Source organism: Lepisosteus platostomus, chromosome 3 (assembly GCF_059453375.1).
Source record: "Lepisosteus platostomus isolate fLepPlt1 chromosome 3, fLepPlt1.hap1, whole genome shotgun sequence".
NCBI classification, from domain to species: Eukaryota; Metazoa; Chordata; class Actinopteri; order Semionotiformes; family Lepisosteidae; genus Lepisosteus; species Lepisosteus platostomus.
This window is the reverse complement of record NC_142613.1, coordinates 33,854,551-33,871,725: the sequence shown is the minus strand read 5'-3', so window position 1 is coordinate 33,871,725 and position 17,175 is coordinate 33,854,551. Positions and strand designations below refer to the sequence as shown.

The 17,175-nt window shown below is 39.6% G+C and overlaps 1 protein-coding gene across 17 annotated transcripts in view; it reads right to left on the bottom strand.

Moving 5' to 3' along the window:
- The window catches only part of LOC148674773 (nesprin-1-like), a 229,771-nt gene that overhangs the window by 4,986 nt on the left and 207,610 nt on the right, over positions 1 to 17,175 (bottom strand). For 13 of the 17 annotated variants that reach the window (XM_088625363.1, XM_088625361.1, XM_088625362.1 and 10 more), the window contains 11 exons: positions 12,632 to 12,823; positions 11,946 to 12,291; positions 11,294 to 11,362; positions 9,844 to 9,986; positions 9,196 to 9,322; positions 8,655 to 8,866; positions 7,591 to 7,791; positions 6,072 to 6,200; positions 5,527 to 5,739; positions 4,721 to 4,813; positions 2,468 to 2,526 (listed from right to left, as the gene is read on the bottom strand). In XM_088625363.1, the coding sequence (XP_088481489.1) occupies positions 2,468 to 2,526; positions 4,721 to 4,813; positions 5,527 to 5,739; positions 6,072 to 6,200; positions 7,591 to 7,791; positions 8,655 to 8,866; positions 9,196 to 9,322; positions 9,844 to 9,986; positions 11,294 to 11,362; positions 11,946 to 12,291; positions 12,632 to 12,823 (1,784 nt within the window). The remainder of the gene's footprint in view (positions 1 to 2,467; positions 2,527 to 4,720; positions 4,814 to 5,526; positions 5,740 to 6,071; positions 6,201 to 7,590; positions 7,792 to 8,654; positions 8,867 to 9,195; positions 9,323 to 9,843; positions 9,987 to 11,293; positions 11,363 to 11,945; positions 12,292 to 12,631; positions 12,824 to 17,175) is intronic. The other 4 variants (XM_088625369.1, XM_088625370.1, XM_088625377.1 and 1 more) reach the window with 2 other exon arrangements.

The following is a 17,175-nucleotide window of genomic DNA, read 5'->3' as shown; positions in this document are numbered from 1 at the left end:
GCCTATTAGAAGGTTAATCTGCACCTTTGTCTTTTCTGCCGAAGGCATTTTATAATACCAAACCTCCTCTCCCTCTTCCAACAGTGCTTGCTGTTCCAATGCAAGATCAAACAAAGCATGGCAAGTAGAAAAAATAATTATGATAAAATCTGTAAGAAATACCAAAAGACCTAGTAACATATTGGATGGGAAGAAACAAATTAATTTACCTTAAAAACAAGATTACCGCAAACCTCTGGGACTGTATCTTTGAATAATGTTTCCATTCAGTTAAAGTGAATCTGTATTCAACGGTTGTCAGAAGAAAGCACATAATACTGACTTTCATCAAGTCCTGGTATATAAATAAAAAGCCAACAGGACTTGAGAGCTGTGCAGCCTGCATCAGACACTGAGTGCAAATGCAAGCAGCAAGTTTGCTAGCAGGGGCCCAGGCATCCTGAAAGGCCCATAGGAGACTTAGTATCACTGTTGAGTGCAGCAATAAAAGAAAGAAAAGGCATGCCTGAAATACAGCGCGCATTAGCACAGTCGTTGAAAGTGAAGGGGAGTGCTGTTAGTGTTCTCACTATTAGTCTCGGCAAAAAAACAATGTACACAGAACTATCTTTACGACAAATGGAGGATATGAGCATGCGCCTGTAGGCTATAAATAATAACACACTCATTAACGTGCTGACTTTCTAATGTGCTGCGCATTTCTAACTGCACAAACTTTAAATTATATTTACAAATATAAAAAAAAATGTTTGCTGTGTACTGTTTTGTAAGACTGGTGTGGTCAGTACAATTTCAGACATTTTATATTTTTACATAATAAGAAATAATACACATTTAACTTGCACATTTTACCAAAGATGATAATTTTATGATCTTAATCTTAAAACTTTAAAAAGGTAACCTACTTTATTATACAGCAAGGAACAGTCCTGATTTGGATTATTATGTGAAGTTTTAAGCAACTAAAAGAAATCAAGTAGCCTGGGATGGCTTCCAGTCTGAGGTAGGTTAAAGGTTAAAAAAATCAAACATATTTCTTGCAGACATTTTTATTAAGAATAAAGCAAGGATTATTTATTTCTGGAAGATAACATTTAAAAACATCAATAAAGGCTAAGGTCATATGCTGACAGGTTATAAACCTCCACAGCAATGAGCGTTGGAAAAATAACATCATTAATAATGTTTCCCCCCACGTATTACTTTATGAGCAGGGGAGGTTTTGCAAATCTAAAATCCTGAAGTGATTTTAGACAAGATTCTTCCAGGTTAGCTCATTAACGTGGTATCTGAAAATTCACAGGAGAAGAGGAAATACATTAAAATGAATGCTCTATGTGATATCTCAGCTCCCAAGAAGTGTTTGAGAAAGTGCAGACGAGACATGGCCCTCTGACACAGATTTCAGCTGTACTGAATAGATGCATCTGAATGAATCTGTATTTACAGGTTAGTGGCCATGCTGTGCACATTCCTGATTCTGATTTTGGCCCTTAAATGTCTTGTCAGTGTCCTAGTTTGAGCGAGATTCCGACACTTGGTTTCTTAGTCTTTTTGTGCCCCTCTGGATTTTACTATACCACTGCATTACCATAACACCCATGTTGTCTGTTCTTAAATTCTGGGGTGAAATTCTGCCCTTCAGTTGGGTGTCGGACAGTGACCAAAGTAAACCCAGACACTTGCTCAAAAATGGAGATCTCAGACCGAGATATACGGTAGCAGATTTTGAAAAGAAGAATGGTGCATTGTTAGTAAGAGGAGAGAAGATGGAATACACACAAGATTTTTGCATTGTTCATTGCAGTCGCTGCTGGCTTGGCTACTAGGGGGAGAAAAATGTGGTTGAAGAAAAGTATCATTAGAACCATACTTCTGCCACCTAGTGGATTAAAGAAGCACTGTAGAAAGACTGACTTCGTATGGGGAAGAGGGAAAGGCATGGACAGAGACAAGCACTTGAAGCAGCATTTTAACAGTTATACCAAGCAGCCAAGGACTATGGAAGCAAAGGAGAAAGCCTATTGTCAAAAAAGGGAGGGGAATACCCATATTTAGGAGATACCCACTCACCTTTGACCTAACCTCTATGTAGCGTCTAGAATTATAGAAGGTGTTGGAATTCATTTCCATGAGCCTTAATAGTTGTTACACACAACTGAGATGTTTTACACAATTCTGGCTTCAGAGATTCAATTTTTGTGGGGGTCACATTATACATTTTTGCATCTTCTCATCCAAGTAAATGGAGAACAGATTCACATTAAGTTAATATTCTAACATCATATTGACATCTAGAAATCACAAAGCGTGTGTGTTACATAATGCGGCTTTCTTAATCAAATGCAGTTTTAGGATGATGATGATGAGGCAACATCCCAGACATGGTAACATTGCGAGCCTAAAACGGATCATGTCTGAATTCCACCATCTTCTCGGAGTTCTAGAAACCAGGAGAATAAGGTACCTGCTGTGTGGACTGCTGACAGAGGGTCCAGGCTGTGAGAGACTACATTTGCCCCGTGGCTGTTTGCAATGAACAGGGGGTAAAGAAAGAGAATGTTCAGTCCAGGCAAATAAAGACAAGCTACTGATGAAAGAAATCAAAAAAGAGCAGCAACATAATCAGATGAAGGGGACAGATAACCCATGAAAACAAGGAAACTGGCTTTTCAATCTACATTCTTTTCTATGAAATACAGTGTACTCCAGCACAAGGCATATTAGGCTACTAATCTGTCATGCTTTAAAGGCACATTGGTCCTTAGTGTCATTTTGTATATGAAGGTAATTGCTCATTCTCCAGCCTGGCTTTGACTTTACAGTGTGTACAAGAATAAATAAAATTTGTCTTTTGAAAATATTCTAAAATTAAGAATTATTTAAAAAATGTCAAATTATTTTTAGCTCTCATTGGTTATGGTTGTAGATGTGTAGTAAGATTTAGAGTTGACTGAGTGTGGTGAGTCTAATACAGCTGTACTATCATCAGGTTACTGATGTGTTTCCAGAAACAGAGGATACTGTATAGAAATTGTAGCAGATCTCCTGGCGATCACTACAGAGCAAACACACTGCATATTTGGTTATTAAGGTTATACATTCCTATAAATCTGGTTAACCATTTACTTAAGTTACATTGTTATTAATGTATCAATGCTAACAAATCTGATTTCTTATATTTACAGAGGAAACAGTAACACAAATGTGTTAATTGTAAAATCTCCAAAGGCAAAACAGACTTTGGAAGTGGGAATGTATTATCTCACATTGTCACAACACAATACACAATGTACTCAAAAACCCAGGAGCAAATCTGAATAAAGGAATGAGTGATATTGGACTTTGGATCCTAATGCTACATATTTTGGTGTTTAAAACTTGTCTTCCATCAGAAAATTGCATACAATTTTCAGAATGTGTCCATCTGCAGGTCATTAAGACTTAAGAGATCCTGGTGTTATCACCTTTCTCACACTTTGTAGCTCAATTGTGAATGATTAATCGATATGAAAACTGTCCAAGGTGGATGATGATATCATATAAACAAAACTTAATCTGTGCCTGACCAGGCTATCTCCAAACTTCAGTTTTAAGATGTACTGTATTTATAAATCATTCACTAATGAGCTGCAGAATATGAAAAAGTACTTGAGCAACTTGGATTATATATATAAAAAGATTATATATAGGTTTGAGACAAAACATCTGACTTAATGAATTATTATAACAGTTTTGGATTCAAGCCAGTGACTATTTTTGCACTGGGAAATAGTACTGGTACTTACTGTACAGTACATACATTTCTTAGGTTCATACTACAGATTTAACCATTATGCTTCTATTGCAATAATAATTGCTAATTATTTTAAATACTTTATTACTGTCCTCTAATTTGCCAGCCAAAAGAATATCCTACTTATCAATTCCTGTAAATAAAGCAAAAAAAGGCAATAGAGATTTGATTACATCTGTTTTAAGGAATTTGGGTTGTAGATACTCCTTTCAATTTAACATTTTCTAAAATTTAAGAAACATATAACCTCTTCAAAACAACTAGTTACATTCCAGAATTTGTCTTGTGATTTAGAATTCTTGGCTTAGTTTTTCAAATCTGACTATATATACCACACCCTTACTTCACCTTTCCTTACGTGTGTGCATTTTTCATTATTTTAGGAAACATTTTACAATCAAATTCATTTGTAACTACTTTCTCCGTGAACAAAACAAACTTGAGCTTCTAAAACCTATTCCAGTTTCTTGCTGTAGCTTCTATGGCCGTACATTTGAGCAGTCTATCTGAAAAGCCAGTGTTCCTTGTGCGTTTCGCTACAAGGATCTAAAGCAGACTAGGGGATGTAGCAAAATCAATTTAAAAGAGACCAAAGTGTAATAGCATTTACAGATGTATTAATAAGGTAATTAAAACGATATATTTGGAAACTAAGGAAAATTGAATCAAATCAGGTAACAGAACTCGAAAAAAGGGAGTAATAAAATCTGAGGTACTAGGATAATTTAGCTCTAGGAAAGATACCATGCAAGGAGGGAGATGGGGAAGGTAAGGTGTAGAACAGGGTAGGAACTAAAGGCATCTGTGTGTGGCAGGGTCACTTTGGCCTTACTCTGGCATTCAGGGCCTGGTGATATGCTACTGCTTGAAATTTAACACTCCCTCCGCACGGAGACACGAGAGAATGTCAGGACTATACGTTACCGATCGACGTCGACTCGGGGTGCTCCTTCCTGAGACAGGACTCAGAGACCCAGAGGTATCTAGTTCATCAGCTGAAGACCAAGATGACAGGTCCTGCAGTAGGCAAATATAATTGAAGATGAGATAAGGTACAGTACAAAACATGATGGGAGGCAAGTCAACATATCCCCCATACTGTATGAACTGCCTTGTGTTAACCTAGTGCTTCGTCTGGAATGCTAGCAGCTATTTCACCCTGCAGCTCACAACTGGCAGCCCACTGAAGCTAAGCAGATGTGAGCCTGGCCAGTACCTGGATGGGAGACCTCCTGAGAAAGCTAAGGTTGCTGCTGGAAGAGGAGTTAGTGGGGCTAGTAGGGGGCACTCGTCCTGCGATCTGTGTGGGTCCTTATGCCCCAGTATAGTGACAGGGACACTATACTATAAAAAGGCGCCATCCCTCGGATGAGACGTAAGACCAACGTCCTGACTCTCCATGGTCATGAAAAATCCCAGGGCATTTCTCGAAAATAGTAAAGGGTGCTACCCTGACATCCTGGCCAAATTTCCCCTTTACCAATCATGGTCTCCTAATAATCCCCATCTATGAATTGACTTCATCACTCTGTTCTCCTCCCTTACTGATAGCTGATGGTACAGGTGCACTGTGGCTGTTGTCACATCATCCAGGTAATTTATTACTAACGACATATTAATGTAATGTAATTATAATGTAATTATAAACAGTTTTGTCAAAATCTCCCCCAAAACACTGGAAATGTGGATTTACGATATGTACGTGGGGACATTTTGGGAACAAGACTCACTTGCTGGCTGCTTGTGATGTCCAGCATCTTCTCCAGCTCCCTAATGTCTCTTGTGACTGCCTGGAGTAGCAGCTTGAGGCGGTTCCCAATGACGTGCACCTTCTCCTTGGCCTCCAGGCAGTCGGTCCCCTGGGCGTTAACCAGCAGCTGGCTGGACATGTCCTGCAGCGAGGCCACCTTCAGCTGGGACTCCAGCAGCTCCCGCCGAATTTGCTGGTGGTCAAAAGGCATCCATTTTACCAACACATTGACAATTAGAAAAGGGCAAGAAGGGAAAAAGGAACCAACACAAAACATGTCATCTTCTTAAAAAAAACTAAGATGCTATTTTTGCATGTATGTGGGTGAGGATTATATTGGCACTCTGATTACTCTGATTCCCACATAAAATGAGCAGATTTTAGTCCTTCGAATGACTAACTTTCTGAATCACAGTTTTAATGTTCAGTGCTCATAAGAAAAATGGGGAATATGTAACAGAGCTCAGAGGTTTCACAGCAACTGCAGCAAGGAACAACAGAAGATGAGAGTTTTGAGAGTTTTACCATAAGAGTTTTGTGGTGGTCCTGGAGAGTGTCTGTATCCAGGGTAGAATCAAGGGGAACGATTTCGTTTCTTCTTCTGTCAATGTTCTCCAGCCATAGCAGGAGTCCATGGCTCATTTCATGGAAATCCTGCAAAATGAGGACAGAGACCTTGAGTATAAATATAGATTTATAAAAATAACAGTTAAAGATCCTGCTTTAAATTAAGACTACTCATAGGTTGGAGTTACTGATAACTGGGTTTGCAGTAATATAAACACACAAAAAAGTACACAATAAAAAAGCAGTATATCACTTTGGGGCCACAAACACTACTGTATATATCTATTCATTTATTTTATTGAAATATTTTGGTAATAGAATGGCACAATAATATCAAGTGAAGTGGATTTCAGTATTCCAGTGTGTTATGTAGAAATTAACACATATATCTACGTTTAAACAAAGCATTTTAATATCTTAGCAATTATGTTTAAGTCAGGGCATGGTAAACACCATTTTGTTTAATCAGAGAACTTGCACAATTTATTTTAAGACTGTGCATATATATATATTATATGAGGGAACGGAGTGTTTTTTCTTCTAATAAAGCACCCTTCTGTTGGGTTGCTGAGAAAAGGCTGTTCAACAGCAGAATGCCGTGGAAGTGCTCCTTGAGAGAAGCCTATTAAAAGCCATGGAGAGTAAGAGACATTTGCAGGATCATTTTAAAAGCCTTTTGGCACTGAGCTTCTACTTCCGCTTATGCAATTTATTTTAGGCTTTTGACATGGTTTTAAATAAGGCATTGACAGGCATTAGACACTTGCCCTAAAAATGAACAAAAATAATCTCCAAAAGTAGAAAGTTCCAGTCTAATTATAAGGTTTATAAAACTGCAGAAAACTATAAGAAGAAAAATAGCACATCCTTATGTGACTAATAATCAGAATTGAACCAAATCTGAGCCAAAACTGAACATGTAATGCTAACAATTAAAGAACAGTTTTAAACTGTACATTTGCACAATGTCTCAAAAATGACACATCTCTAGCTCATTTAAGTCACTTATGTGTTATTATTACTTACAGTTAAAGGAATGAATACGCAAGATTATCTGTTCTTGTTAAATTCGTATGTGCATATGTGTTTTTCATGTATTGATCACAAACTTAAACCTGCCCAGATCCCCTTAATTTAATCTCAGGAGGAGATGCCTTATTCCGGTCTTTGAAAAAAAAAAAGTTTATCAAACACTTAAATGTTGTGAACAATAAATATCAAGTCTTAATGCATGGCAGCTGAGATATTAGTTTTCAGTTGTGAAAAACACACCTTTTAACTTGCTTATTATTGAGTTGTTTTGAGTAGTTTATCAAGATAAACTTAGCAAATTAACACAAACCCTTTAAAGGAGTGTTTTTCTATTACAGTATTTTGTATGGAGCAAAAAACAGATCCTGCTGAGCCTAATTATACAACCCATTGAGAGTAATTAACAGATTCCGAAGTGCTGTAGAAGGGACAGTGAATGACGCACATGGCACTGCATGAGAGCATCCTGCAGCGAGCCGCGCCAGTCCTCGATGGCCGTGCCAATGTGGTCCCAGCGCTTGTTCATCTGGCTCAGCCGTGCCCGCAGCTCCTGTGCTTCCTCTGTCTCCGACTGCACAAACTCCGAGCTGCACAGGTTGATGGACAGCACGATGGCTTTGCGGTTGTCCATGGCCTTCTGGAGCTCCTGCACAGACACAGATCCCAGGTTATTGAGTCTCTACCTGAGACCACTGATCCCACTGCTCCCCGAGTGAAAAAGGAGGGTGTGGAAATGTGCAGGAATGACCACACAGTGGAGAGCTAAATGCACGACAGTGCTTTTAGGACTGCAGGAAAGTAACATAATTTGAACGGGACCAGTAAATCCAGGAGTTTGTGTATAGATTTTTAAGAATCTTCAGATCAATGCTTTGGAGTCCTTTGCATGCCACTCCTATTTCTTTCCAGCCCTCCTTTTTTCTCCAGAAAAAAGGGTCTGTCCACATTTTTCTCAAGAGAGCAAATTAAATGTTTGGTGGAGTTTAAGTCTCCAAAGTTAAAATGGAAAAATTGTGTGTACAACCATGAAAGTCATTTTTGTTTAAATCTTCCCCCGGGGATAGTACGACTGTGCTGAGTTTAGGGTCTTTGTGGTGCTTAAAAAAAAATAGAACACATGGAATTGAAGAGCACCTCTTTCATACATCACATCTGCAAACTATACCTATAAACTCAAATTAACCTGATGTAAGCACCTGTACAAATCTCCTAAATGCAGGGCTACTAATTTCCTGAAGACTAAACTCAGCTTGATCTTCTTGATATGTAAATCAGTGGTGTGGATGTCTGTGCTTCCTGAAGAATGAACTCACTGTGAGCTTCTTGATGCGGAGCTCGATGGTTGCGGATATCTGTGCTTTTCTGAAACTTGAACTCGCCTCGAGCTTCTTGACGCAGAGCTCAATGGTTTGGATGTCTGTGCTTTTCTGAACCTTGAACTCGCCTCGAGCTTCTTGACGCAGAGCTCGATGGTTGTGGAAATCTGTACTTTCTGAAACTTGAACTCACCTTGAGCTTCTTGATGCGGAGCTCGATGGTTTGGATGTCTGTGCTGAGGTCCAGCTGCCGCAGCTGCTCCAGCTGTTCCTCCGTCTCCCCCAGCCAGTCCCAGATGCTGTTCAGGTCAGAGTTGAACTGCTGCCACTGCTGGAGATTCTGCTTCATTCGCAGCTCTTTGCTGAGAGCCTGGGCCTGAATCAGCTCCCAGCGCTCAATCACACCTGAGATCAGGGAGTAGCTCTTAATATAAGGCAATGAGGACTGAGGCCTGTGTTGGGATTTACTCTAAAGGTCTGCTTTTAAAGTCAGTCTCTCTAAGGTTTAACACCAAAGTGAACTAACATTGTCTTAACGCTATTTCGCTGTTTAAATTCTGAAATCATTTATATTATTCTAGAATTCTGTAAAAAAACAACAACAAATTTACACTTTATTTTCTTATTACACTGACTTTCAAAAAACCTCTTTTCATCAATAACATTTCTGTGGAAGTGGTGAGGACTGGCAGTGTTTCTGTAGGTCCTGTAGCTGGTGAGCGGCGTTTCCTCACCTGAGGTCTGCGTTTCTGTGCTGTTGAGATTAATAAGCCCTGACAGCTTGTCCTCTTCCTCTTTCAGGACAGATCCAACCCGCTTCACCGTGTCAATGCTACCCCGGCACTCGCTCAACAGCCTCATCTGGAAGAGGAGTTAAACTGAGTTATACCACAGGTCGGAAGTTTGCATTGCACAGTATGCTGATGTAGTATTGGCTACATACAGGGGGGGTCAGGTTCTGGCATGGGTGACTTTGGCCTTCATATGAAACTTAACAAGTGTGCCCGGAGAGACTGTGTGCACGCCAGGAGGAAAGGAAACCCAGTGCTGATGGAGAATAAGCCAGCCTAGATTTTTCAGCCTGTGCTCTTACTCAGCACACAGGATGACAAACCCCACACTGATGCAATGAAATACAAGGAGAGGAGATGTGCTCCACGTTGTATTCCAAGTACATGTGGCGCCTGACAAGTTATTTATTCACACTTTTAGTTTGAGCAGGAGTTGAGTATTCTATCCACGTGCTTGCAACAGTTATTTAAAAAAAACACCCAAAAGAATATTCTGAAAAACTAAAAGAAAGTAATGTCTAGAGATTGTTCCTGTTATTGCTGAATAAAAAATAAATAAAAACTGAGAGAAAGGGTCAGTGCTGGACTCACGTATCCCATGTATGTAGAGTCCAGCTCCGGGCCGGTAGGAGTTCTGCTGCGGATGATGTTCTCCGTCTGCTGCAGGTGGAAGCGACTGGTGTCCAGGGCCTTGTCCAGCTGCCTGATGTGTGTTTCTAGGGATCCCGCCTCACCTGAGGGGAATGTTTTGGTTATTAAGGATGACAAATAATGAACAAATAATGAACGTGGCGATATGTTTTGAAATGTAGGCAGTAATTAATAACAATTGATGGTGAGTGTCCATCTGTACGGTGCCTTTCATCCAAAAGAGATTCAATGATGCTTCACACATACAAAGGGGACCCATTTCATCCACCACTGAAGTGCAGCCCCCTGGTCATTCTGCCCCAGCAGCTTTACCGCAGCAGAGCAAGTGGAGAGGTAAGAAATTTCTTTACCAGTTGATTTAAAGAGGGAATTCAGGGAGGCCGAACTGTGCAAGTGGAAATTAACCAGGACACAAGGGATACACCTCTAGTCTTACAGACTCAATTACTGACTCAGTTACTCAGTTATAACTGCAGTAGCTGTGTATGAGGGAGTAAGATGCCCAAAATGTGTTTTTTACATTGAAAAATTTTCATCTATTTATTTTTCTTGCTCTAGGTTCAGAACACATGAAACAAGAGAAAGACATTGAACCTGGAGATTTACAAGCCCCCATGAGGAAGAAGAGCTATAAATTTAATAACACAAAAGTGAATGACCTGTCACATCAAGCACAGTCTAACTACAAGTTTGTTACACATGGAAAGAATCTTCTAGTCACCTACCAAGGTTTAAATAAACATGTCATACAGTATAGCATGCAACACAAACAACACAAGACACAACGGTAGAAAATAGACATGCAAAGAGATTCATATAGATATTGATAAGATACGTAAATATCAGCACATTTCATGGATAAAAATATATATTGAGTGCGTTCTTTTTCTCCTCATTCTGAAAACTGATAGTGGCTTTCCCTCCATGTAAAGAGTTAAAGAGGTTGTCATGCATCATGTAATATAAAAGGCAAATCAAATAAATTGTATTGTTTCTCTTTTCCTGCAAGAAATTGAAAACATGCATGCAGGGGATTAGTGGGAAACTCCCTGGCTGTCACAAAATGAGATGAAAGCCCAATGATATAAACAGGAAAAGACAATATGAACATAAGACTTTTCCTGTTTTTACAAAACGATAAAACACAAAAGATTACATATGCTAAAATGTAAAAAATAAATAAAAATCTGTTAAAAAAATGATTGGTTAGAAACTTTGCCTGAATGTTTTCTATGTCTAAATGATTATGACAAATAAAACTTCCAAACTGTAAGTTCAAAGTGAGATGTTTAGCCTTTTCAGTGAATAAGTGAAGGTTAGATCAGGCCTGAAGGGATATTAATTTCCCTTATAAGCTGGGGCATGGCATGCTTCAGCAAGTATTGCCTACCAGAGGTTGACCTCAGTGTATTTTCGGTCAGTTTTACATAGGCCTCTGGGCTCTCAGGAATCACTACATCTGGAAAAAAAGACATACAAGCAACATTTGAAACCCTAAATGGATCTCCTTCATTGAAGAAATGAAGATGGAGAATCCAATTCTGTTAATACCACAATTCGTGGTGTTTTTTTATGTTAAACCGGGCCTTCAAAGGACACACAAGACAAGCATCCTTTTAAAAATGTATACGACATGAAAGGCTGTTTGAGTCACAATCCCAGTTCCAAGGATATGAGATGTTCTAGCGGCAGCACATTTCCAGGCAACTTTAAGGAGTCACATTTTGGCTGGTAGATTTTTCCCCAAAAAAAACTTTATCAAATTTTAGGGGGGAAATTACTAGAAAGATGAGCTACTATGCTGCATTTCTGTAGGCCTGAAAATTAAAAATGGACAAGCCCAATGGAGGAAGTATACTCAAACTGATCAAATACACAAAATCAGATACTGACATACTGTATAGCGTATAGCAGAATAAGTGGGGGAAAAAAGCTAATAATGGTCACGCTTGTCATTATAGTACTATATCGGATGTCAGGCTCAGGCTCTGCAGAGGAAAAAAAAGAGACAGAAACAAATGAGGGCGTGTGGCCTGACCGACCTGTGACGGCAGAAGCTCCTTGGAGGTGGAACTCCTTGCCGTGCTCATCCGCGTCCTGGGAATCGTCGTCCTGCTCGGGCGCCAGGGCCCTGGTCATGGTCTCCAAGCCGCGGCTCAGGTCGTAGTCGTGGTCCCACTCCAGGGGGATGGAGTCCACGCTGGCGGGGGTGTCCCGGCCCGAGCGCTCGGTCCGCAGCGGGGGAACCAGGGAGGCGGAATGGCCGGAGGAGGGTTGTGGCGACAGCAGACTGTCCCCTGGCCGGTCGCTCCAGGGCAGGCTGGAGAGTTCTAGCGCCTCCTCCAGGTCGAGCTCCCTGTCGGACACGTCGTGCTCATCATCGGTCAGCTGAGGAACAGAGTGAGCAAACTCCGTCAGGGCCACCGGCAGGGTTGATCTCTTTGTTGATCCTTAACCTTCATTATTACATAGATGGGATTATCAAGATTAAAATGAATGATTTGAGCTAAAACCCCAATTGTGAACCTCCTGGGTTGGAAATGGGGGTGGTTGCAGGATATGAGTTATGAGACTCAATAAATCCAAAAAGCAGTATTTTTTAATTAAATTGGTTTTTGAAAGAAATGTTAAACAAGTCTCCGAGTAAAACTAGAAAGTCTAGCAGTTTTAAACATTGCGTCCCGAATCCATTATGTGCAACTTGATGGCTCTGCAGGCTGTTGTTTACCGGAAGGCGGATGAGCTTCCTGTAGTAGCGGTCAACCCGGCCAAACACTTCCTGACAGTATCTGTGCAGCTCCTCCAGCTCCTCCTCAATGACGGCAGCATCCAGTGGCTCGCTCTTCTCAATGAGAGCCTCCCCCTGGTGGAAGATTTGCTCAATCTTGCCAGTGTTGAGGGTGATCTCCTGCTGGAAGTCCTTGATAAGTGGTAGAAAAAATGAACGCAATTTAGAATAATAGCAAAATTAAAAATAATAATAGCAATCGAGTAAAAAGCACTTCTTATTGAAAAGATTTTTAACCAAAGGACACACAATTTTCTTTGCTGTTTGTCAAAGACATAGCATGTTTTTTTTTCTTCTATTAGTTTTGCTTAAATCAATTGACCATTACTGTGTTATTTGGAACCTTACATTTAACATCCTTAATTTTAAAGTCTTTTGTGCATGAATATTGTAGCAACACATCTGATAGCATATCACATCAACACATGAAACAAATTAGTCAAATGCACAGGTTAAAAAACTGTTGGGTTTCTAAAAAGAAAATATGGATTTAAACCTAAACTTTTACATTTAAGAAGAGAAATTGAAATTAACTTTAAACTAATTAATGTTTAAAGATGTAAATCTCGCAAAACTATAAATCCAGACCCAAAAAACATGTCAAATAATTGTTAAAGAAGACAAAATTTAAGACATCAATTAAGTCATACCATTATGATAATATGGAGATAAAGGGAAATTTCAAACAATGAGGGTATTTAATTCTAAAAAACAGCTGGGAATGAATATTCAGAACACAAGAAGTCTTTACTTTTGAAAATGTCATGTGCAAAGCTTTCATTGTAGCATTAATCCACAGCATGTCTCCTGTGAGATTGTAGCATAGCATCTAAATTTTGGAAGTGCTGAATCTGACATTTAAAATAATTAGCTTAATTTTCCACTATTATCTAAAGAGCCTGAGTCATTTCACTGTCATAGCACACTGTAGGGAAGAAATAACATTTCATGTTTATTTAGCCGTTATCGTGAAGTGTGTTCAGAAAGCAACAACACCATTACTACCCTATGAACAGTATGAAACACTTCAGTTTACATGCAAATCTTCTAACTGTATGGTATACTTGAAATACATTTCCTTTTAGGTGCAGATTCATAAAATATTACTTTTCTTATTGTATAGACATGCAGTTGCTGACAGTGTCTGTGAAATGTTCAGATTTATCCATGTGGTTAAATGACCTATACCTAATGTATATTTAGGGGTCTATTCTAAAAGAAGATAAGTGTGCTGTCACTGGTTGGCCTTTAACCATAAGAAAAGCTTTGTGCCACAAATTCAAAGTTATTTCCCCTAAATGGAAATAGGGTGCAAAACAAAATTTGTGTTCTTTCACATTTGGAATGTCTCAGATCAGATTTATGAAAACTTCTAAACCATTGTGAAGTGGAAGTTAGAACTGCTGAGAGACAGAGATAGCAAGAGTGATAGGCAATTAAAAAAGGAAACAACAGATTAGGTTAGACAGAAGTGAGTAGAGGAAATGACAGGATCATACTGTATAACCATGTGAAATCTAATATCACACACTTCCATCTTCCACACTTCCATACACAGCTGAACTGATACTGAGCATCAAAGAAACCTGACACTTACTGCATAGTTACAAGGACATAAAGTTAGTATGAGGGAAATAAGAAAATTATTTTTGTAGGGGGTGCAGTGACAATGTAGAACAGACATGGCACAGGTAAATTTATTACTCCAATATCTCTATACTCAACATTTAAAAATATAAAAATCCCAATTGGCATTACTAAAAGGTATTACTAAAAGCCAAGGGAGAGAACAATGTTGTTGATTCTTTTCCATTGTATCCCTAGATTGACACATATCTTTGCATCAATAAGAAGATAACCGATTCCTGTCTCATAAACCGTTTATGATTACTGCCATAATATTGGGATCCTGCGACCAATGCATTACATTCACTGCAGCACAGGATGCCATTTCTTTCCTTCGTCCACCTACGGGGTCACCATCCCTGCCTCTCGGCACAAGGCTGCAAGACCAACCTGGATTGGCATCGACCTAAAAAATGTGCCCTCTCTACCGTGCCTGGAACCGACTCCGCTGCCCCCTGGCTCCCCAAGACTGGCGAGATCAGCATTATTAAACACCCACTCCGTGAACGAAAAGGCTTTTCTCACATGTGACTTTATCACAGAAAAAAACGTGACTTTCTGTGCTTAACCGAAACCTGGTACAGACAAAATGGTCTCCTTTTCAACCAGCTAGTCCCTCTGGGGTACGGGTTGTTTGACCTCCCTCATCTCCCAGGCAGTGGTTGGCACATTATTGTTATTTATAATCTTCTTTTTCTGTTACTTTACTTCTTCCCTCTTCTTTTAAGTGTCTTGTTTTATATGTTCCCCACTCTACCATCATTGCCATGGTCTATAGACCACCCATTTTTGTAGCGCAGTGCAGTGACATTATGTGCGGTGACAATGTCAAACAGACATGGCACAGCTAAATCTTTTAGTCTGATTAACATTTGTGGTACATGCTTTCTTGTGGAATGTTTTCACATTCCATTCTCAGAGCCTGGACTAATGTCTCAAACTCAGAGCCTGTTCACAGACCTCTGAGCCCCAGATGCCACACTTTAGATGCCAAACCTAATGAAGCCTTTTTAGGCGAGTTTGCTGATTTACTTTCATTTTCATGCCTCAGTATTAAGAGGATCCTTATTCTAGGTGACTTTAATATACAGTACATATTGACTCACAGTCTTCCAGTTTAACTAAGGATTTTCTAACTCTGTTGGGATGCTTTGATCTAACCCAGTTTGTTCTTAGCCCAACACATGACAAAGGACACACCCTTGATTTAATAATTGCAAATGACTCTTTTGTTTTTCACTTCTCTTCCCTCAAACTAGGCCTCTCTGACCACTTAGCTATTCTCTTTAATCTGGAATTACCTCTTTCTAACATTTCCCCCTCATGCTCCATAACTTTTCACAAATGGCAATCAGTTGATCAGCCTAGGTTCACGAATTCTGTTCTACCCTCCTTATCTTGTTTCTCTACCTTTGATCCTCTAGAGGACAAAATACACTTGCTTTATAGCACTCTTTTATCTGCCCTCGACACCTTCACTCCTCAAAAAACTTGAATTATCTCTTTTCTTGCTCTGCCCCCTGGTATATTGACCATCTGTGATCAATGAAGGCAGTTTCCCAGAAACGTGAATGTACTGTAGGTGTCGTCTTTCTGGCCTAAACATATATTATCAGGATTGGAAACATTACTTGTCTGAATATAAGGATATAATAGAGTCTGCTAGATCCAGCTACTTCTCTCACATCATTGAAAATAACCATAACAACCCTAGACAACTTTTCTCCACCATCAACAGACTGCTAAAGCCAAACTGCACCACCACATTAGCTGTCTCATTGCAACTTTGCAACACATTTTTAGATTTCTTTAGTTCCAAGATCGACAACATCCAACATTCCACAAGAAATGTCACTTTCACTACTCCTTCCTACTCGCCAAACTTGACTAGCTCCCTTCTCTCCGACTTCTCTTATCTTGACTCTGCACCGATTAGTAAACTGGTTTCGGATATATGAAATCCACCACCTGCCTATTAGATCCCATTCCCACCACTTTATTTCACTTTTCAGCCTGTTTCACTTCTAATAATAAATGAATCCTTGAGCACTGGTGTTGTGCCAATGGTCATCAAAACTCCTGCCATTACCTCCGTGCCAAAAAAGCCAAACATTGCTCTGGACAATCTAAACAATTTTCGCCCCATCTCCAACTCACCCTTTCTTGCAAAAATTCTAGAACGTGCTGTCACACTTCAGTTACATAACCACCTCATGGCAAATAACCTTTTCGAACCCCTCCAATCTGGGTTCCGTCAACTTCACAGCACAGAAACCGCCCTGATTCTGGTTCTCTTTCTATACTCATCCTTCTTGATCTCAGTGCTGCTTTTAACACTGTTAGCCATGATATCTTTCTCGTCTTGAGACTGTTGAGAGTTTCGGACACTGCTCTTAAATGGTTCAAGTCTTACCTCTCTGATAACTTTGTCTCTTGGAGGATTTAGGTCTGAAATTGGACTTAAGTCTGGTGTTCCTCAGGGCTCGATACTGGGCCCCCTACTTTTCAGCATTTACATGTTACCACTTGATAAGCTTTTAAGATCACATGGCATCAACTACCACTTCTAAGCTGATGATACTCAGACCTACCAAACCTGATACTGATGTGGCTGTCTCCATTCTCTCTAATTGCACCTCTGACATAAAAACATGGATGACTCAGAATTTCCTTAATCTAAACCTCTAAACATTCAACCCAAATGTGCAACATATTGTCAAAACATCATTATTTCACGTCAGAACTATCACCAGACTACATCCTATGTTACTGCTAACTGTTGCTGAAAAACTGATCAACACCTTTGTCTTCTCCTGAAATGATTACTGTAACACTCTACTCGCTGGGATTTCTAAATC